We start from the raw sequence: 22,220 nt of genomic DNA on the forward strand, positions 1-22,220 counted from the left end.
CTGAGCAGGTGCATCTACCTGAGAGTCTAAGGCATCTCTCTGATCTCCCTTCACTATGCCCTCATTTTCAAACAGAAGGGCAAATTCTTCCTTAGAGGAATCTACTTCACCCAGACCATTTACTATGAGAAACAATGTGAATATTTATTTAAACATAAAATATAAAATTCATTGCTAAATGATGCTGTTTTTTGGGAGAAGGAACACTATACCATCACGTCTGGCTCTCCTGGGTCTAGTCAGCTTCTGTCACACAGTGGGTATCAAATAAATGTTTGCTGGACAAATGGTTAGATGAGCAGAAGGCCATCTTGTTAGACAGCCTCATCATCCAGTAGTTCCTTTGCTTGCCACTGATTCATATCACCTACCCCCTCCATTTTATCCATACTGGGGGAAATAAATATTATAAATCAGAAAAATGAGTATTTGCTGCAGAATGTCTGGATTCCCCAAAGAGCCTCTAACCTGAAGTCTGTAAGAGAGGTAACATGACCCCAGAGTCATGGTCTCGTGCTAATAACCTTGTTGACTTACCTGCTATAATGTGCCCGGCCTGGATCCACATACATACCAATTCCAAGGAAATTTGGAATTTTCTGTTCTCATTCACCAGCCTTTCAAATCAAACCTTTAATTTTAAATAATTAACATGGAGGCATCTGATTCTAACCATTGCTGTTGTTTAGTTGCTCAGTTGTGTCTGACTCTTTTGCAATCCCCATGGACTGTAGTCCATCAGGCTCCTCTGACTATGGGATTTCCCAGGCAAGAATACCGGAGTGGACTGCCATATCCTTCTCCAGGGGATCTTTCTGATCCAGGGACAGAACCCATGTCTCCTGCATTGGCAGGCAGGGTCTTTACCACTGAGTCACCTGGGAAGTTTGATTCTAATCATGATCACCTATAAACCCCACTGGAAATTAAAACGTGTTGGGACTAATACATAACTTTACAACAGATGTGAAAAGAAAGGCATTTTAATTCTGCAGTGAAAACATATGTATTTTCTTTGGCTTGAATGCCATATTTGGAAAGACTAAAATATACTTTTTAACCCACTGTTAAAAACTCAGGCTCTTAGACAACTCGAAATGGAAACAATTTGCCTTTTCCTCTTGAAGAGCTAATCTAGAATGATTTTTATTTTTATCCTTACACATCAAGCTCATCTTGAGTTTAAACAGCTGGTTCCCACGATAAGCTACTTCTCAGGGTACAGACAACGTAATCTATTTGTTTTCCTAAAACCAGGGCGCTGGTGGAAAAAAAGAATTTAACTGTTTTAGGAAAGGTCTTCACAAAGCATCTGTGTAGAAGTTAAATCAGGAAACCTGTTAAGTTTTCTGATTCTCAATCTTTCTGAGAAAGGTTTCTGGACAAACACTGAGGGATACAGCCAAACCTGCCTCTATCACATGCCAGTCATTTGTGTGCTTCTTGAAAGACACACGCTTCCTACCCTGAAGGTTTTACAGATATGAGCAGAATTCAGGTTATTTACAATGTATAACTTTAGTTATACAGCAGGAAAGCACTGTTAAAGTAAAATAATACATGGACAAGTTTGGATCTATACTATGTCTTGTAAAAAGTAAAATACCATCATAAATCCCAGTGATGGATTTATAATGTTATATAAATGTAATCATTTTTGACAACCAAGAGAAAAAAAGACCTCATCCAGAACAGCAACTTTTAAAAGACTTCCATTTATTTTGTGAAAATAATGAATGTTAAAAGAAAAAAAAATGAAACATCTTTTTCCTCTTTGGGATTTCTTTTCTCTATGGGATTTCCACTATCATATATTCATCGGTGGGTTTAGCTCTCTTTACTGAAAAGGGTCCCTTTACAACCACAGTTAAGTATGAATATGTAGATGTGTTTAAGAGTAATTCAGGTGATATTTAAGCAACCATATAAATGTCAAGAAGCTGAGAGAGAGAAATATTGGACCTAAACAAATACATATTTGAGATACAATTTATGTCAATTATTTTCTAGGGAAATTGACTAGAATCAAATGTCACTGTATTACACTCACAAAAAATAATCCTAATTTCATTTTACACTTAGTGCTAGTGTAACTTTTTTAAAGTTAAAAAAATTAAAGTTATATTTCTCCTAAGTCAAAGAATTGCAGACTTTCCTTTTCAGTGATGCCTTTGTGTTGCTCTATGGGTGAACAAGCACACACATTATATCTTCACATTCATGTTGATGCTGAGCTTGGAAATCTCGAAGAATATTTTCTAAATTCCTGAAAACTCCCCCAAGTGCTCTTCTGGAGTTCTGGGTCTTTGCAAAAACAATGCATATAATTTCCAGGTTACTCAAGAAAGAAACGACCTTGTCCTGGGCTTCAGGCCAAAGGGTTCAAAGGAAGGTTTATGAATTCAGGTAATTTATCCTAGGGCAGTGGAACAGACATAGAACCTGAAGGTCAGACACAATGTCCGGGTATCCTATGGCCCCTAGAAAACCCTCCCTCAAGGATATGATAATGCCCCTGCTCCCTCAGATCATCTGCCCTCCTCCCTGGTAGAGGATCAGTAGTCGTGCCATCTGTGTGGTCCAACCTCAAGCTGCGGTGCCTAGTCTGCACAACCACGTGGCTGTCCTGCATAGATTATCAATCCCATGGAGAACGGTGAAGTTAAGACTGCCGGTTCCCAGCCTGTCTCTGCGACTCTCACTGCAGGATCTTGGGAAGGCTGCTCACCCTCGCTCTATGCCTTAGTTCTCATGCATAACACGGGGATAATGATAAAATCCACTTCACAAGATCAATCTGAGGATTCAATTAGTTATCAGTACCTGGCAGAGTAAGAGAGCTTGATAAGTGTTACTATTATTAGCTCACCCAAGCAAGAGACAGGAATTACTGGGAACTTTTTTTTTTTTTTTAAACTTCCCCCTTAGTTAAACACTGTTTCTAATTGAATGGTTCCTGATGAATGCAAGAGGTATACTGGATTGGAGATGAGGAGACATGGGTTTTGAATCCAATATGGCCAGTTCTAGGCTAGGCAAAACCCCCCAGCACCCCTCAGCCTCACCGTCTCCTGGACAGAATCAGCAAGGACAGGGAGGAGGGTCTTTGAGAGGTTCATGGCTATTGCTGTTTTAGTCTAAGATTCTAAGACTGAATAAGTGACTTTGTGGCCTTTCTTTCCCACTAGTATCTTACAGCCCAGTTCTTCCAATACCCAAAATGCTAAAAGATTCATGAATGACTCAGTGTTTAGTATTTCCTTTTCAGCTCTTACCTTCAACGTAGGTTGGGAATGAAGCCAAGCTTTTTCTTGACTGTAAATAAGACAAAAAGTTTCAAAAAGGACAAAGCATCATTAAAAATTCATTAACACAACCATCCATGCAAAATGAAAAATGAATACATCACCAATGCCAGATATTAACAGATGTCAACCATTTTTGGCTACAGAAAATGAAGTGTGAATAAATATATGCATTTATTATTAAAAGTTACCTGAAGCCCAGAACCATCCATTCATATTTTAGATAATCTAAAAACCCTACATTCCATAATCAGAGAAATGTTTGTTATCTTAAAAAATAATCCATGGACCAAAATTCATAATTAGCAGTAACAATAAAGGCTCCATTTATATTTGTAAGAATCTAGGTGTGTGAGAAACTGTTGATTAGTAAAAGCACCAATAATATGATTATATGTTAAAATTAAGAATTCCCTTTGAGAATTTTATTCCACTTTAGGTCTTTGCAGGGCAAATTTTGTTTGTACTTTAGGTCTGATCTCTCACTGTGCTAAATATGGTTGCTAGGGTTTTTTATCTCTTCCTTTCATCTCTTACTGGTGTATTTTAGTTTAAAAATTCCATTACATAAGTCATTATTATGTGTTACCATGTATTGTATATTATTCTTAAAATAAGAGCCCAATAAACAAAGAAGTTTAAGAAGCAGTTAAAAAATCTGTCACAATAATGATTTATGTAATGGCATTTTTTATATTAAGTAAAACCCCATAGCAAAGGTTAGTCTCCCAACAGCATCCTTGAAGTGGATATAATCAGTTAGAAGGTTTATAGAACCTGACTGGATGACAGTTTAAACGCCAGCTCTCAGAGGACCAACACTTAACCCTTGGTTCCTTTCACAAGCAAATGTCCCAGAGATAACTCTCAGTGGAGTAAGAGTCAGTAATTCATTTCTACTTCAACCAGTAACAGAATTTGCAGCTGACAATCTGGGGCAGGATGATGTGAGCATTGTAGGAGAGTCGAGAGCTAGTGTAGAAGAGTCCCTAAAATGGGCAAAATCAGAGTCTGCATGGCCAAGGGTTATCTTCAGAAAGCCTGAGGATTTCCACTGCTAAGAATCTACCAGGTATCAGGTGATGATTTCAGAACAAGACCATCTAGTAAAACATAGCTGCTCAGTAGGGTGACTTGAATTGATGGAATACTCTGGGGTGCCTAGTGGACTGACAGAGGGAAGGGGCCTGTGTGATGGCTGGGATATCATGGGGAACACCTTGATACAGTTTATACAGTGCTCTTCATTTGGAAGATGGGAATGGTAAAGGGATGATAAATTAAATTTGCATAATATTAAAAAAAAAAACAGTAGTGTTAGCTGTTATGTGAAAAACTGGAGGGAGTAAAAGAAACAATTTTAAGACTTTAAACTCAACCCAGGACAAGGACAACAATTCAACACTAATCACACAATACACAATGCAGGGTAATCTCAGTAAACGTGCTGGAGATGTGCTCACTGGGATGAAAAAGCTCCTCATACCAAAGGCGGGTTTCTGGTTTCAGAAAAGAATCACCTTTCGGGACACTAAGGACACAGTTCACCAGGAATGAAAAGTCACTGGCTGCTAGAGCATCTACGGAAAAATGCACACCTAGTGAACGTCAGATTACGTGGACAGGAGAAAAAGGGAACTCCAAGTTCAAAAATGCTTTACATTAATTTTACTTTCTATTTACTCAAACGAGAAGACAGGCCCAGTTGAGTGCCTGCTGGCTTAAACTCTGTTGCTTTAAAGAAAAAAAAATCTATAATTTCATGGTATGCAGATGAAAGCTAGCTTCTTCACAAGGGCCTAAGACTTTTAGATTATTATTCCCCAACCATTTCCCTCTCCTTGCCCTCAGCATTTAGGGGCAATAAGGGCTTTACTTCATCTAATCAAAATGGTTTAACTTCCAGGTACAACTAAGAAGCCAATTTATATTTTCTTGGACTATTCGGATACTTTTCTGAATGCTAATCTCAAGGACAGTGCTCAGATTTGAGCAGAAGCTACAAGAATCGCATTAGTCTACAGCTCTAAAAGCTGCCATTTTCTTTAGAGTCACAATGCAGGGCATTTGGTTCATTCGTGTATTCTCTATTCATGGGCTCATGACTGGCTTTCTTTAGTCGCTAGGGTAGTAAACTTTTTTTTTTTTTAAGAGTTTTGTGAAATGAAAGAATCTCTAATTATTGCACACAAAGAGGATTTTCATCATTATTTCTAAAGATATGCAGAAACATGTGCCAAGTCCTGTAGGAACTGGGAAACTAACAAATTTGCCTTGCTTATTATATCTGATGAATAATCAAATGCTGAATATTCAGATGTCTGATGAGCCCTTTGTTTTCTCACATGTGGACAGAAATGAACATTAGTTGATCCTTAACATTCAAGAATTAACAGAGACACATTCAAGAAGATAAAGGCCAAATCTTTGGGATGTTTAAGAGGTCACTCAAACCGTGTGTAGAGCCTGGAGGCCTGAACATTGAAATAATAACACACAAGCTACCTGTCCATACAGTGTATGTCCTGCAAGTGCTCTTTACCCCAGGGACAACAGATTGTGATGTTAAGAGCCTGGGCTCTCCAGAACTCTGGATTTTAAACCTGGCCCTACTACTTGTGACATCTGGGATGTAAGGTAAGTTACTTAACCTCTCAGCTTCCTCCATTAATAATTGAAGACAATAATTCCTACCTCATAGAAGTCATTTAATGCTTAAATGAGATACTATGTGATTTGCCTGGCCTGGTGCCTGAATGCATAAACGCTCAAGAAATGGTAACTCTCATTACTGTTATCATCACTGTGGCTTTTCTTCTTGCCATTTGTGCTCACCTATTCATGTGCTATGAATAAAATATAAGGGGTGCAGGGCCAGAAGAAACCGTAACCCCATTACTCCTGTTCCCAAGGCCTGATCAAGACCAGAGAAGGACAAAACATATTTCAAATCTAAATTCTAATATTGGTGTCATTTCTGAGACTGTCTCCCTGTGTTTGTTTGCTTTAATATGAATAGATTAATAAAAAATACTTCTCCCCTGCATGAATGTTTAATGGCAAACGGATGTGTATTCAATGATACATCAAGGGTAAATTTTAACTAAGACTCCTTTTTAGAAGTGATCGCCACTCAGGTTAAAATGGAGATCACTTTCTCCACTGAATTTAACTTTCTTTATCAGCAAAAAGGAAGGAAAATTAGATAATCATTCATTTATGTGGTTTATCTCTTTCATGAATATCCCCAGTGCTGATTAGGCATTATCTATATTTAGAGCGAGCTGAGCCCACGCATAAGATGATCGTGCAGGTCAGTATTGACCTGATGCTAGTTCATACACAGGTGGGAGGAGCAGTTAGCCAGGAGTAAAAGGACAATGGGTGCTGAAGAAGGCAATGTTTCCCCCTCAGGGAAAAACACCTGCCCTTTTCTAGCCTCAGAAACCTTAGTAGGAGCCAGCAGCATCTTCTCTCTTAAATATTCTCTGCCAGAGCAGAGCATGGCCTCCATCAGTAGGGTGACCATAGGATTGGCTGTTCAAAGAGACACTTTACAGTTGCACTTCCCAGGAGCCCCTAGCCACACATAGTTATTTAATTAAAATGCAATAAAATGAAAAATTCAGTTTCTCAGTGCCACTGGCCGCATCTCCAGGGCTAGCAAGGCACACACGGCTGGTGTGTGTCTACCAAACACGACAGTCCAGAAGCAGAACATTCCCAGCATCACAGGGAGTCCTCTTGGACAGCACTGCTTTAGAGTGAGAAGGGGTGCTCACCCGGTGTGCTGCTTGGACGACAAGTATGAACAAGAACTACCCCAGATAAACAGGACAAGCAGTCGCCCTGTTGTCAAAAAGCTATTTCACTTGGGCCTGAAATAAATGAGTATTTAAGAAACCAGCCCACTTCCCAAACCACATAGCAACTGTAATGCCATGGCATCGAGGCTCATAACCTCACTGCTCAACCGTTTTTGATGTTTCACATTCAACAGTATTTTCTGCAATCAAGGAAATGTTCTGTCAACTCTGCTTCCAGTACAATAGCCACTAGTCACATGTGGCTACTGAGCACCTGACATGTGGCTAGTGTGCTCGAGGAAGTGACTTTTTCATCTTATTTATGAATTAAAATAGACACCAGTGGCTAGTGGCTATCGAACGGGATGGCACAGCTTTAATCACTGAATTCCGTGCTGGAGAGATGAGGATTGTTCTCCCTACAGTAATCTGGGTCAGCAGCTCTATGGGAGGCTGGGTAAAGCATAAACCAGAATTGAAATAAAACATAATGGACTGATGGCTTTTGAGACAAAATGGTATCCTACCTCTTTATTTGTGGAGGCTTCCGCGGGGTCACCAGGATGAAGGGGTGTGCTCAAAGACTCTGCACCCAGGGGTGAGGAACTGCCCGGAGATGGGGACTGGAAAACAGACAGCAAAGCAAAACAGTGAGAACTGCACAGGGAACGCCGGGGTGAACCACCTGGCCTTAGGGACCTGGGGAGACAGGAGAGAGCTGTACACGACTGAAGAACATTTCAGCAGTGAGAAAACTTCCTGGAACGGAGTGCCAACGGTACCTAGAAGGCTTGGATTTGTCAAGCTTTCTTTAAATTCCTGCCCTGTTTTCAGAGGCCCTTACAGTTCCCCTTCTCCCTCATCCACCACCTCAGGCCAAGTGTTGAAACACAGCAAGAGCTGACGACCAAACTTAAAGCACAGATGAATAAAGCTAATAGTGATACTCAAGTGGTTTCTGTTTTTAAAACATTTTTCTTATTGAAGGATACAAAGACTTTAGATGCTAAATGTCTTAAAAAATTACCTGCCTAAGATGACCTAAGTGAAAAAGTAAAAATTAAAGCATAAATTTTTAAAGAGGCAGCTGGGACTGGTTTTGATGAATGGAAACTGAACCAGTTGTAAAATATTTTGTCTGATTTAATCCAGCAGCCACGGAAAACAGATATTTCAGCATTCAAACAACATTACCTTGGTGACTCTTAGAAGAGTTAAACTCTTTGTTAAGCAATATGTTTAAAGATAAGGCTTATCACTTAAAATGAACAAACTACAATAGAAGATACAACACGGCTAAATCTCAAGAATATTAAGAAAAGGTTAAAGGCACAGAAAACCAAAACCACAGTTTGATTCCTTCAAAAACAAGGAAAATGAAATAATTTATTAAATAAGGAGAAGGAAGAAGGGTATAGACTTGAGGAAGAGAAGAAAGGAGCCTTCAAAATTACTGGCAATTTTCCATTTGTCAAATTAGGTGATGAGAACAATGTTTTATTTGTTATAATAAACACAGCTTTTTTTAAATCTATTTTTAATTGGAGGATAATTGCTTCACAGCGTTGTGTTCCTTTCTTCCATAGCACAACATGAATCAGCCCTAAGTATACATACGTTCCCCTCCCTCTTGAACCTCCCCCTCCCACCCCCTACCCCACCCCACCCCACCCCTCTAGGTTGTCACAAGGAGCACCAGGTTGAGCTCCCTGTGTCACACAGCAACTTCCCAGTAGCTATCTATTTTACCTATGGTAATGGATGTACTTAATAATAAAAGAGAAAGAAAAAGAAAAAGACTTAGAAAAGGTTTGGAAAGCAGGGGTTCCATCAGGCATGTTACTGCCCCCAGGTGATGGGCTTAGGCTCCCTCTGCGGGCCCTGCTTGAATGGATCTGAAGCTCCAGGCCAGTGAAGGTGCTTAAAACTCTGCTCAGCTGATCCCTGAAGATTTCTGCATGCTCCCAAAATCTGGGGGATGAAGAAAATCTTCAGGTGAGCCACAGGGATGCTTAAGAATTCTGTAGCCATGGTCCTCTGAGAGCAAGAACACACCGCTTCACAGCTTGTTTGATGGAAGGCATAAAACCTAGTCCAGGTAAAGATCTATTCTCTGAGGAAGTATAGGGCTATGAGTGAGGAGAGGTACATGCTGGGCAATGAAAGCAAAATCACACGAGCAGTAGCTTGAGCCTGCTCCTGATCTCTACAGACCAAGCCCCAGGGGAAGCGGGGGTACAGAGACATCAGGAATGTATCTCTGCTTGGGGAAGGTGAACGTTCCATGGAGTGTGGTGCAGAGGAGGGGAGGGGGCATGTTCATACATGGCAGGGGGGTCAGCAAGCACTGGGTGAAATCATAAAAACAATACATTCTTTCCAAAAAGTCTCAGTTACAGGAAATACCCAATGAACTGAAGGATGATGTGGTGAGACATAGAGTTACACGCACAGACATGGTGCTGTCTCGACCTGCTGCTGCGAGGCCTGGATGTGTTTCCTATGAGCTGATGTACCTGATTCTGAGCAGAGAGGTGAGGACCAGCGAGCCTCTTCATCACTCACGTGCAGAAATCAGCTGCTCCATAGTTAAGCCAAGAGGATACACATCAGGGTGACGTGAGGTACAAAGTACCTGAGCCCCTCAGTCTCTGGATGCAAGAAAGGTACTCTGTGTGCCTCTGAAAAGAACACACAGAACTTTTCATTTGGCACCCCAGAGAGGTGGTGGGGACTTGCTGAGTTAGCTCTATGTCTGGCCTACTCAAAATTAATGGAGTAAAGTTTTCATGAGAATTTAATGCCTTTAAATTTTCCTAGTTTTTCAAATATGAAGCACTTCTTAGATATTTATGTCTATTTTTCCCCAAGTAATTTTCTCTGTCACAAAGATTTTAAAGGTCTAATCCCTGGGGAAGCTAGCACAGCTGCTTTTTCTTTAATTGCTTTGTTTGAGGGCCAATGTATCACTTTCATTAAAAAAAAAAAAAATGCTCCCAAAGTATCCCACAGTGCCTATTTCTCTAATTAGCTTCTGTTGCAAAGCTTCTAAAAACGGAGGCTTTGCAGTGCTGTGAGCACCGGGTCATCTCTGGATGATGTGAGAAGACAGGTTATCTGCAGAGCAGGCTGGGGTACAGGAGAGGCAGGTCCGACCCCACAATAAGGCTTGGTGACCAGCGCCAGTCACCCACCACGGGACCCCCGGGAAGAGGTACACATGTGACTCTGGTGCGCATGTCTCGCCGAGGCTCTCACGGGACCCACACCAGGCCTGATTAGAAGCCACTTCCCGTCCCTAGCCTTCCACATGCACATGAGGTCCCTTGAGCTTCCTTCTATTTGCACAAGCAATTACTGACCTCCACCTAGAGCCTTCTCCCTTGTTCTCTCCTTCGAAAGCGCTCATCTTGTTGAAGCCTTCTCAGACTCTGTTTAAGCTACTATTCTCCCCTGATGGCAGGTCCCAGGTTTTCTAATTATCTGTTTCTCTGTGTGCCTCCCCTTTCCCAAGAACTCTTTAGCAAAGCTCTTGTCTTCGTCTTGGTGATCCGAGTGCCTCGCCTTGGGCACTCGTGAACAGCAGGGATTCACTCACTAAATGTTTACTGAATAAATGATGTCAATGTGGTTTTCAGCCTTACCATGTTTTCCAAGTTGTGCCAAAAGCAGTCAATAACTACTTTCTTGTATTATTTTTAGAGGTCAGTGATAAGCCTCTTTCTGTTATGGGACCCCTACACTGCTACATCTGCATTTTGAACTGGAAAACTAGAGAAATGGCTTTGCCTGTGAAGACTCTGACCTTAGCTCCAGCAAAGTTCCTTTAAAGCACAAAACTGTCCCCAAGAGATTACCCTACCTGGAAGCCTACTACCCACTACACCACTGCTGACAAAGTCAAGATGCAAAAACACCTTCAGAGCAGACACAGACTCCATGGAGCCCAAACCAAGATGTTAATGTCAATTCATCTCAAATGTCTGCTTTAAAAGTCCTTTGCCCCTCACCCCAACTTCTGCCTCTTCATATGCTGAAGAGCAGAGAGAAAACCAGAAATTGGAAAATAGTTTTTACTTTCAAAGAATGTATTGGAGGCAAAATTTCGCAAAAGTAAAAACTATCATTACATATTTCTGTCTGGAGTCTCATGCTTTCTGGGTTACTGGATGGATATTCAATTTCAGGCAAATGAGACCAAGGGTGGGAAGCAAAGGTGGGCTTGGAGATTCACAAAGGCAAGTGCCTGGGTCTCTAGGAAGGCACTGTTCAAAGATGACAACTCCCTGCTCTGGAATTACAGGAGGTCTCCTTAAGCTCAACCATTTGTTTTCTGTAGATTATGTTCTAGCTGATTCACCACAGCTCTGGGGTGGTAAAAGCAGAGCTCCCAGTCTTCAGACTTAGGCTCTTTAATGCCAGGACAAGAGATAGATAATCCTGTCCTTAGGTCCGAGGATGCAACAGCATCTGGAGGGAAAGCCAATCAGTCATTTTCATTCACTGGACATCTCCTAGGGGCACATAAACTGTTGATGGTTGGGGGTGAGACAGACAAACAGTTCATGGCACTTTCAGGCTATGCTTGCAGGGGTGAAAAGCAGTGCATGATTAATTATTACTTATTTATTCCCCCAGTAGATATTTCAGTGCCTCCTTGTGTTCCTAGCACTGGACCCAGAAACAAAGAGGCAAGAGATGCTGTGGTTTTTCCATCCACCCCTTTCCAGGTAGGAGGAGGAAACGTATGAAGTCAGCGCCACGGCAGGTGGTGGAGACACGCATTCATACACGGAGACACAGAGTTGGGAGGGCCCACTTCTGCAGGAGGGAAGGAGTGTGTACCAGCAGTGCTACTGCACTGGGAAGGCACTGCTTCAGCTGAGCCCTGAAAACTGGATGGTCTTCATGCAGCAGGATGGGATTGGGAAGAGGGAGGGAACTAGAAACAGAGGCAGGGAGGGAAGCACAGCTCTGCAGGGAGGGGAGAAATAGGCTGAACAGCAGGGCTGGGACCAGTCACTGGAGCCCCACTTGGTGACAGACTGTGCCTACTCTCTGCCCAGAGGCTATTTTCTTTATAAGTCACTGGCCTGTTGTCCTCATTGGAGAAGCACAGTCTAGGCACTTTATTAACTATTTCCTGAATTGAACTGGAAGATCTAAAGGACTGAGGGGTTGAGTTACCACTTTAGTCTTCCCTTTCCCTTAATCCTCTTTCATCCTTGGATATCTGCAAAAAGAACACATTATCACCCAGAAAAGCTGACGGAATGACACTGAGAACACCCCAAGGCTATGGGTAAAGAACCCCTGGCTCTCTCCAAATGGACAGTGCTGTTTTCAGAAAAGCCTAAGGACTGAGGCAGCGCTGAGAGCAAGGCTGTGATGTGGAGAGGTGTACGGGGATGGTGAGAGACTTCAGGAGGAATTCTAGTCAAAAGACAAAAAAGTAAGTTTGACCTGGGTCATTCACTCACTTATCTAATGCGGAAGTGCTGATAAGTGTCTGGAGAAGCCCAGGTCCCTGCCTGTGCCCAAGGAGCTCCTGGTCTGGCAGGGCAGACAGACCCATGAACACATGCAAGATGTCCTCTGTAAGGAATGTCACCGAGTCCCTGAGAAAGCAAGTCGCCTTAACATAAAAACCACCACTGAGGAGCCAACTACTTGCAGGGTTAGTGTCTGTCTTCACAGTCTTCCCTCTCAAACACTAGCATCTGTCTGGTCCACATCTTTGTCAGCTGATCTCTGTTGACTGCTGGGACCATCTGGTGTTTCCAGACAAAACCAAACCAGAACAAAACAGCAACTGCACTGCAGGGCAGAAGTGCAAATACTGCAAAAATAAAGAAAAAGCAGAATCTCAAAACTGAAGGTGGTAAAACTGGAGAACTGCTCAAACCCACTATGAGCCATCAAAAAGTTGGTAGAGTTACACCAGTTAACAATTAAAAAGAGAAAAAAGGAAGGATACTGATGTTCAGTTCAGTTCAGTCACTCAGTTGTGTCCGACTCTTTGTGACCCCAAGGACTGTAGCATGCCAGGCCTCCCTGTCCATTGCCAATAATGAAGTTAGAGGTGCTTCAAAAAAAAGCATGACTGGAACATCTGATAATAGAGGTCCTTGGGAAAACAGTCTTTAAATATTTTTGCTGAAATAGTCCTTTCTCTGATTGAAAGGACTGTTTCTGCTCATGCTGCAAGAGTCATGTGTGAACTGAAGGCAGTTGTTCTAGTGTATGATTCAATGACTTTTTTCTGAGAAAAATTATGACTCTTTAAGTCAATACTTCTTCTCTTAGCTCATACAACTCAATAACAAAAACAAACAACCCAGTAAAAAAAAAAGTGGGCAGAACTAAGTAGACATTTCTCAAAAAAATTCATATAAATGGCCAATAAGCACATGAAAATATGCTCATTACCATGCATTATTGGAGAAATGAAAATAAAACTACAGTGAGGTATCACCTCACACTAAGAGCAATGCTGGAGAGGGTGTGGTGAAAAGGAAACCCTCCCATACTGTTGTTGGGAGTGTAAATCGGTGCAGTCACCATGGAAAACAGTATGGAGGTTCCGTAAAAACTAAAAATAGAGTATGATCCAGCAATCCCACTCTGGGCATACATCCAAACAAAACTATATTTAAAAAGATAAGTGTACCCCTATGTTCAGAGAGGATGAGATGTTTGGATGGCATCACTGACTTGATGGACATGAGTTTGAGCAAGCTCCAGGAGTCGGTGATGGACAGGGAAGCTTGGCGTGCTGCAGTCCATGGGGTCGCAAAGAGCTGGACATGGCTAAGTGACTGAACTGAACTGACCCGTATGTTCAGAGCAGCACTATTCACAGTAGCCATGACATGGAAACAACCTAAATGTCCGTCAGCAAAAGGATGGATAAAGAAGATGTAGTACATATAGCCAATGGAATACTACTCTGCCACAAATAAGAATGAAATAATGCCATCTGCAGTAACATGGATGGACTGAGACCATACTGAGAGAAGTCAGAAAGAGAAAGACAAATACTATTTGAATCTAAAACATGACATAAATGAACTTATCTGTGAAACAGAGACAGACTCACAGACAGAACAGACTTATGGTTGCCAAGACGGAGGGAGGGAGGAGGAGGGAGAGACAGATTGGGAGTCTGGGGTTAGCAGAAGCCAACTATTACATATTATATATAGGGTAGATAAACAACAAGGTCCTACCGGGGACAGGGAACTACATTCAATATCCTGTAATAAGCCATAATGGAGAACAATATGAAAAATAACATATATATGTATAACAATCACTTTTCAGCATAGTAGAAATTAATACAACATTGTAAATCAACTATACTTCAATGAGATAAATTGAAAAAATACTTCTCTAAGAGTTCATATATAGATGAAGTTATAATTGACATGTTGATCAAAAAATAAACTAAGCTTATGTTTGTAATTTTTAGTACTGTTTTTCAAGGTAAACTGAAGTGAAGTGAAGTCACTCAGTCGTGTCCGACTCTTTGCAACCCTGTGGACTGTAACCTACCAGGCTCCTCTGTCCAAGGGATTCTCTAGGCAAGAATACTGGAGTGGGTTGTTTCAAGGTAAAGTTCTAATCAAATCCCTTTCTCCCCATACTTCTTTGAAATCTTGGCATTTGTTGTAAGTGAATTAATTTTAAGTAGACCTTTGAAGGTACACTGACACAAGAATCCTTTGGGACACTCCCGCTGTCTCCCCTGGTTGGTTAAAATATGACATGACAGCAGCCATAGCAGACATGAGCAGGTGGGAGGAAAGACCATTGGATCAGAGAACGCTTCCAGTGAAGACACAAGTATTCTGTGCCACAGAGCCCAGGACTTGGAAGGCCCTGAGAAAGGCTCCTGGTTGGCGGGAAGTTTAAAAAAAAAAGTCAATGAATTCCTAAGACACTGGTCAAGTTTTCAAAGCTACCATGTTCTGGCTTTCCAATATTAGAGTCCATTTTCAAAAGCATAGGTGATTATAGGGAACACAAGTTACATTTCTCCTTTGAAAATACTGACGTTTTAATTTTCTCTTGTGGCAGAACAAGTAAGATTGCAACTCAGGTTTCAGGATACTGAAAGGGCTAAGCACTCAAACAACAGCATCTGGCAGACCTGCACTGCATGTGAATCCTGGCTTCACCACTCACCGCGAGGTTCCCAACCTCTCTGACTCTTTTGAGAATGACATGAGGGTTGGGAATGACATGAGGATTAATCGGTAACAATGCACACAGAATCAGCTCAGTGCCTGGGCATGCACAAAGCACTTAACCAATATTTGAGAATCTTTTAAGATTACAATAATAACAAAAATTACTTTGCCCTTATGTGAGAGTGTTCACAAGGACAATGCATACCCATGGGGATATTTTCTTCATCTCATCTTGCTTCATTCCTTATTAACATTTTATTCATGAATAAAATTAAAAAGCACACAGAAGGCTCTATAAAAACCATACGACAAAGATTTTAAATTACTTTATAAGCCCCAAGACTCTCACTGGTATAATGGCAAGAATAGCTCATTATTGGCTATGGCTAGGGGGTACACACCATGACTGTATGAAGTTTCTGGCATGTTCACTATCTCCCATTCAAGACAGCATGTTGGAATATGAAGATTGAGGATGATGCTATTACGGTGATTGATTTACAAAAGAGAACCACGTTCATGTTCATTGTTCTAGGGTTAAATGATGACAGCTCACATATGACCATGACACACTCCACTGTTTAGGACACCTGGTAAAAGATCCCAGCTGGCTCCAGCCAAGTCTGATGAATCCCAATACACAAAGATCCATTTCTTCAAAGGGGACTCAGTGACAAAAATTTCACTGCAACCAAGGGTAGGAGAAATAATTCTTTAAAATTACAGTTTCACCAAGCCTATGAATTATTTAGCAACTTCAACTATATGGAGAAACTCACAGAGCCTGAAAATAAGGTTTTTTGTTTTTTTTTTTTTTACAGTTACAGCTGACATATAACATGTAACCCAAACACTAAGAACTCATGAACATTCTTCACCAGTGTTATAGTTAATGTCCCTCTCAAACATATATATTAAAACCCCAACCTGTCCCCCTCCCCGCAGCAGAATGAAATGAGGAGGTGGGGCCTCTGGGAGGTGATTAGTCATGAGGATGGAGCCCTTGTGAACAGGATTAGTGCCCTTATAAGAGGCACAAGATAACTTGGTTCCTCTTCACCTTCCACCCCAACACAGCAAGAAGATGGCCATCTACAAGCCAGGAAGAGAACACTCACCAGAAACTGACCGTCCTTGTACCCTCATCTCAGACCTCCTAGGCTCCAAAACTGTGAGAAATAAATTCCTGTTGCTTAAGCCACCAGGTCTATGCTATCTTGTTACATCAGGCAAAACTGAGTAAGACATTGAGACCTCTCATGAAGCACCTATTTACTCTCATTATTTTAAATACAATTTTAACAAGCTATGTGCAGAGTACATCATGAGAAATGCTGGACTGGAAGAAACACAAGCTGGAATCAAGATTGCCGGGAGAAATATCAATAACTTCAGATATGCAGATGACACCACCCTTATGACAGAAAGTGAAGAGGAACTAAAAAGCCTCTTGATGAAAGTGAAAGTGGAGAGTGAAAAAGTTGGCTTAAAGCTCAACATTCAGAAAATAAAGATTGTGGCATCTGGTCCCATCACTTCATAGGAAATAGATGGGGAAACAGTGGAAACACTGTCAGACTTTATTTTTTTGGGCTCCAAAATCACTGCAGATGGTGACTGCAGCCATGAAATTAAAAGACGCTTACTCCTTGGAAGGAAAGTTATGATCAACCTAGATAGCATATTCAAAAGCAGAGACATTACTTTGCCAACAAAGGTCTGTCTAGTCAAGGCTATGGTTTTTCCTATGGTCATATATGGATGTGAGAGTTGGACTCTGAAGAATTGATGCTTTTGAACTGTGGTGTTGGAGAAGACTCTTGAGAGTCCTTTGGACTGCAAGGAGATCCAACCAGCCCATTCTGAAGGAGATCAGCCCTGGGATTTCTTTGGAAGGACTGATGCTGAAGCTGAAACTCCAATACTTTGGCCACCTCATGCGAAGAGTTGACTCATTGGAAAAGACTCTGATGCTGGGAGGGATTGGGGGCAGGAGGAGAAGGGGACGACAGAGGATGAGATGGCTGGATGGCATAACTGACTCGATGGACGTAGGTCTGAGTGAACTCCGGGAGTTGGTGATGGACAGGAAGGCCTGGCGTGCTGCAATTCATGGGGTCGCAAAGAGTCGGACATGACTGAGCGACTGAACTGAACTGAACTGAGGAATTCATTCCTCAATTCAAAAACTTTAGAGGTTCCTTTTTGCTTAAAGAATAAATCCTAGACTCTTTTACCTTGGCACTTAAGGCATCCAAGGTTTGGCCTTAATTTTTTTTACCATTTTCCACCCTTCCAGTTCTTATTGTCTGTGATCAAGCCACTGAACTTTCTGTTCCCTGTGAGTTTCTGCTGTGAACCTTTGTTTATGTTCTTGTCTGAACTCCACATGTTCAGAACCCTGCAAAGGCCCACTTCAAATACTAGTTCTTTCATGAAGTCTTTCCAGTTCTCTTAGGCAAAATGAATCCCTCTCCTATGGGAATTGCTTGTATTTTATCTGTGACATTCTTATGGTGCATTACTTTCTCCATTATATTTCATAAAATTATAATACTATTAGATAATATTTTAGTTACAGTATTTAATAATCACTTTGAAGGCAGAATTTATGATTAACTTACATTTTCTTCTTCAAGTGCTTAATCAGGATTCCCCATAAAAAATACAAAAGGAGTTCCAGAAAAGTGTTAAATATATGGAAGGATGCATGGGCACCAATTCTTTAATATCAGAGGAAAAAGGAAACACAAAAAAGAAAATGGTTTACATACAAAGTATGTTCTGGACACACGCAGCATCGCACTCATGTGCTCATATGGAAGTTTGTGGGCACATGTAGCTCAGAGTTCTTGTCACTATTTTTATTTTATTGATTTATAGTGTTGTGCTAATTTCTGCTGTACAGTGGTGATTTCGTTATACATACATATACATTCTTTTTCATGTTCTTTTTCATTACAGTTTATCACAGAATATTGAATATACAGGGATTGCCTGGTGGCTTAGATGGTAAAGAATCTGCCTGCAATACAGGAGACCCAGAAAAGGTCAGTTTTCATTCCAATCCCAAAGAAGTGCAATGCCCAAGAATGCTCAAACTACTGCACAGTTGTGCTCATTTCACATGCCAGCAAGGTAATTAATGCTCAAAATCCTTCAAGCTAGGCTCCAGCAGTATTTGAACTAAGAAATTCCAGGTGTACTAGATGGATTTAGAAAAGGTAAAGGAACCAGAGATCAAATTGCCAACATCCATTGGATCATAGATAAAACAAGGGAATACCAGAAAAACATCTGCTTCATATACTACACTACAGCCTTTGACTGTGTGGATCACAACAAACTGTGGAAAACTCTTAAAGAGATGGGAGTACCAGACCATCTTATCTGCCTCCTGAGAAACCTATATGCAGGTCAAGAAGCAACAGTTAGAACTGGACATGGAACAACGGACTAGTTCAAAACCGGGAAAGGAGTACGTCAAGGCTATATATTGTCACGCTGCTTATTTAACATGTATGCAGAGTACCTCATGGGAAATGCCAGGCTGGATGACTCTAAGCTGGAATCATGATTGCTGGGAAAAATATCAACAATCTCAGATACGCAGATGATACCACTCTAATGGCAGAAAGTGAAGAGGAACTAAAGAGCCTCCTGAAGAGGGTGAAAGAGGAAAGTAGAAAACCTGGCTTAAAACTCAATATTCAGAAAACTAAGATCATGGCACCTGGTCCCTTCACTTCATTGCAAATAGAAAAGTGGAAGCAGTGACAGATTTCATTTTTGTTTTTGATTAGTCACGCAGTCATATCCAACTTTTTGTGACCCCCATGGACTGCAGCATGCCAGGCTTCCCTATCCTTCACTATTTCCCAGAGTTTGCTAAAACTTATGTCCACTGAGTCAATGATTTCATCCAACCATCTCATTCTTTGTCACCCCTTTCTCCTCCTGCCCTCAATCTTTCCCAGCACCAGGGTCTTTTCCAATGAGTCGGCTCTTCACATCAGGTGGCCAAAGTATTGGCGCTTCAGCATCAGTCCTTCCAATGAATATTCAGGGTAGATTTCCTGTAGGATTGACTGATTTGATCTCCTTGCTGTCCAAGGGACTCTGAAGTCTTCTCTTTCAGCATCACAATTCAAAGCATCGATTCTTTGGCACACAGGCTTCTTTATGGTCCAACTCTATTTTAATTTTCTTGGTCTCCAAAATCACTGTGGATGGTGACTGCAGCCATGAAGTTAAAATACACTTGTTCCTTGGAAGGAAAGCTATGACAAACTTAGTGTATTAAAAAGAAGAAACATCACTTTGCTGACAAAGTTCCATATAGTCAAAGCTATGGTTTTTCCAGTCACATGTGGATGTGAGAAGTGAAGTGTTAGTTGCTCAGTCATGTCCAACTCTTTGTGACCCCATGGACTGTAGTCTTCCAGGTTCCTCTGTCCATGTAATTTTCCAGGTAAGAATACTGGAGTGGGTTGACATTTCCCCTTCCAGGGGATCTTCCTGACCCAGAGATTGAACCTGTGTCTCTTACGTCTCCTGTATTAGCAGGTGGGGCCTTTACCAATAGAGCCACAAAGGTTTTTTCAGTAGTCACGTATGGATGTGAGAGTTGGACCATAAAGAAGGCTGAGTGCCGAAGAATGCATATGGACTTTCAAGGGCAGGGGATTACCTAGGGCAGGTCACAGTATAGACTCTAGTCTTTCTGAGAAACTTCTACTTTGGGGGTGGGGTAGGGTGTGGGGGGTGACTTCTGTGTCTCTGGTGTTCTCAGATAGCTTTTTCAGTATGTATATCATTTCAACCAGTGTTATCCTTTTCCTCAAGTAAATGCACACTGTTTTCCTCACTGATACAAAGTGTTTTAAATTAACCTCTTCTATGTTACAATTATTAAAAAAAATACCAAATATATGATTAGTTTTTCCTTGCTCCAAGATATGTTTGTGCTTCTGAAAATCAAAACTGCTGAAGAAACCCATAATTATTCACTTTCCATTCAAACTGTATTATCAATGCATATTTGTATTTCCTTAATGTGGTGAAGCAGGAAAGTTAGCATAGGCATTGTAGGGGCATAATTATGTCATTAAAATGATAATAGCCTGGGCCTAAGGAAGTGTTTTATATACACATTTATAATGGATTCAATTAATACTAACGGAACATTTTGAGATAACTGTCAGAATATTCTAAGCATTTCCATTTTCTTTTCCCACAGGGAAAATGCTCACATTCCCAGTCCCAAGTCTACTAAACCCTCGGCAAGACTGCTAGTGTGAGGATCCAGTCCATCTAGCAGCTTGGAGAAAGCCTTGCACTGCAGCGATCTCCTAGGTACAGGCTGCTTTCCTCTTCAGGGGAGCACGCAGATCACTCATTTTATCACTACCTGAAGGGCTCTATGCTTCTGAAACCATGTTCTCAAAGGAAAAAAATCGACTAATTATTAACTAAAGTCATTCCTGAAACATTTGATAACTTATCATCTGATAAAACTGATCTATAAACCAATGTTATCTTTCCCCCTTTGAAAAAGCCTCACTGTATTTATTTGAAATGCTACGACTTGTGATGGACTCATTTACGAGGAGGCCTCCATCATGTTCATTTTCCATCTAGGTCCATATTCCTGATGGTCCTCCTGCACAAGCATCCTCAGGCCATACTGAACATGAGCTCGGTGAGAGGAAAACCAAAGTGGCTTTTAGTTTGTATTAAGAGATGCAGCTAAGAGCAAACCATTTGATGTAATAACACGTTATCTACTAAAAACAATAATAGCTACTGTTTGTTGACAGCTTACTATGTGCCAGGTACTATACAGGGTTCACTTTGCCCATCAGCCCATTTATTAGCAAATCAGTTCCTAACGTGCAAGGCACTAATCTCCATTCATTTTCATTAGCATTATGGACGCAAAAGACACAGCAAAGAGCCTGGAATTAGAGGCTACAGTGCCTAAATGAACTCATTTATCAGAACGCTAATAGCAAATAACAATGTGACGCTGATGGAGAGGAAGCTAAGTGCAATCTTTCTAACTGGTCAGCCTTTTTTTTTTCCAGGTCGTCTTGGACTAACCAGCAACAGGCAAAGCTGATTACATCTCTTCCCATCCTATTTCAGCTCTGTTCACTTACTCCTACTGTCAAGGGAAATGCAGAAAGCATACAATCTGACAGGACTAGAAGAAAACCAAGAGCAAAGCAGCAAACATAGCTGTGAAGCTGAGGATCCACCTACCTCATCTTCGTGACACTCAAATTGGTACATCCAGAAATTCTCCATCTTTATGGGTGCTTTCTGGGTGGCAGGGCCAGCTCTTGAGCATCCACTTGTGAGCAGAGGCTAACTCCCGATCCCAGTGTGTGTTTGGTGGATTGTTTCCAGTGGTGTTAGATGGCCAAGTCAATAATGTAACTTGTAACAGGAGATGTGACCAACTCCCAGGTGTCTGACCCAGCTGCATTAACCCCTCAGTGCCCGATGGTCCCGGCAGTCGTGCGTCACTGCTGGAGCATCATCACCTGATGTTTCTGAGGAGGGGCTGGCCTCCCTCTTCTGGCAGTAAAGCCTACTATTTCTGGGGGAAAATAAACTCGGTTCTGAGGTGCTACCAGAAACTTTCACATGCTCTAAACTCTGCTATGTTTATAGAACCTGTGAAAAGAGCATCCAGTTCATATGGAAGGAAGGGGCGGGAGTTGGGGAAAAGAGGCTCACTCAGAGCCAGTGTCAGAACAAACCTGGGCATGTGGCCAGCCAGGGGCTGGGGGCACAGGATGCTGAGAGTGGACCCTCCCCACCTCTTCACATTTCCTCAACACCCTCGCACTGAAATCTGAATAAGCGGAAATGGCAAGTCAGATACACAAACACAAAAAGAAGCTGCCCCC

At 41.5% G+C, this 22,220-nt stretch overlaps 1 protein-coding gene and 1 long non-coding RNA gene across 5 annotated transcripts in view; one reads left to right on the forward strand and one right to left on the reverse strand.

The window, feature by feature from the left end:
- The window catches only part of APBA1 (amyloid beta precursor protein binding family A member 1), a 244,730-nt gene that overhangs the window by 37,318 nt on the left and 185,192 nt on the right, over window positions 1-22,220 (reverse strand). For all 4 annotated transcript variants that reach the window (XM_061425500.1, XM_061425499.1, XM_061425501.1 and 1 more), the window contains exons 3-4: window positions 7,639-7,734; window positions 3,276-3,315 (exon numbers count right to left, since the gene is read on the reverse strand). In XM_061425500.1, coding sequence (XP_061281484.1) covers window positions 3,276-3,315; window positions 7,639-7,734 — 136 coding nt within the window. The remainder of the gene's footprint in view (window positions 1-3,275; window positions 3,316-7,638; window positions 7,735-22,220) is intronic.
- On the forward strand, window positions 9,404-11,244 carry LOC133252678 (uncharacterized). The gene is made up of 2 exons (XR_009738047.1): window positions 9,404-9,645; window positions 10,814-11,244. It is a non-coding gene; the product is annotated as an uncharacterized LOC133252678 (long non-coding RNA).

The sequence above is a fragment of the Bos javanicus genome, chromosome 8, assembly GCF_032452875.1.
Source record: "Bos javanicus breed banteng chromosome 8, ARS-OSU_banteng_1.0, whole genome shotgun sequence".
In the NCBI taxonomy this organism is placed as follows: Eukaryota; Metazoa; Chordata; class Mammalia; order Artiodactyla; family Bovidae; genus Bos; species Bos javanicus.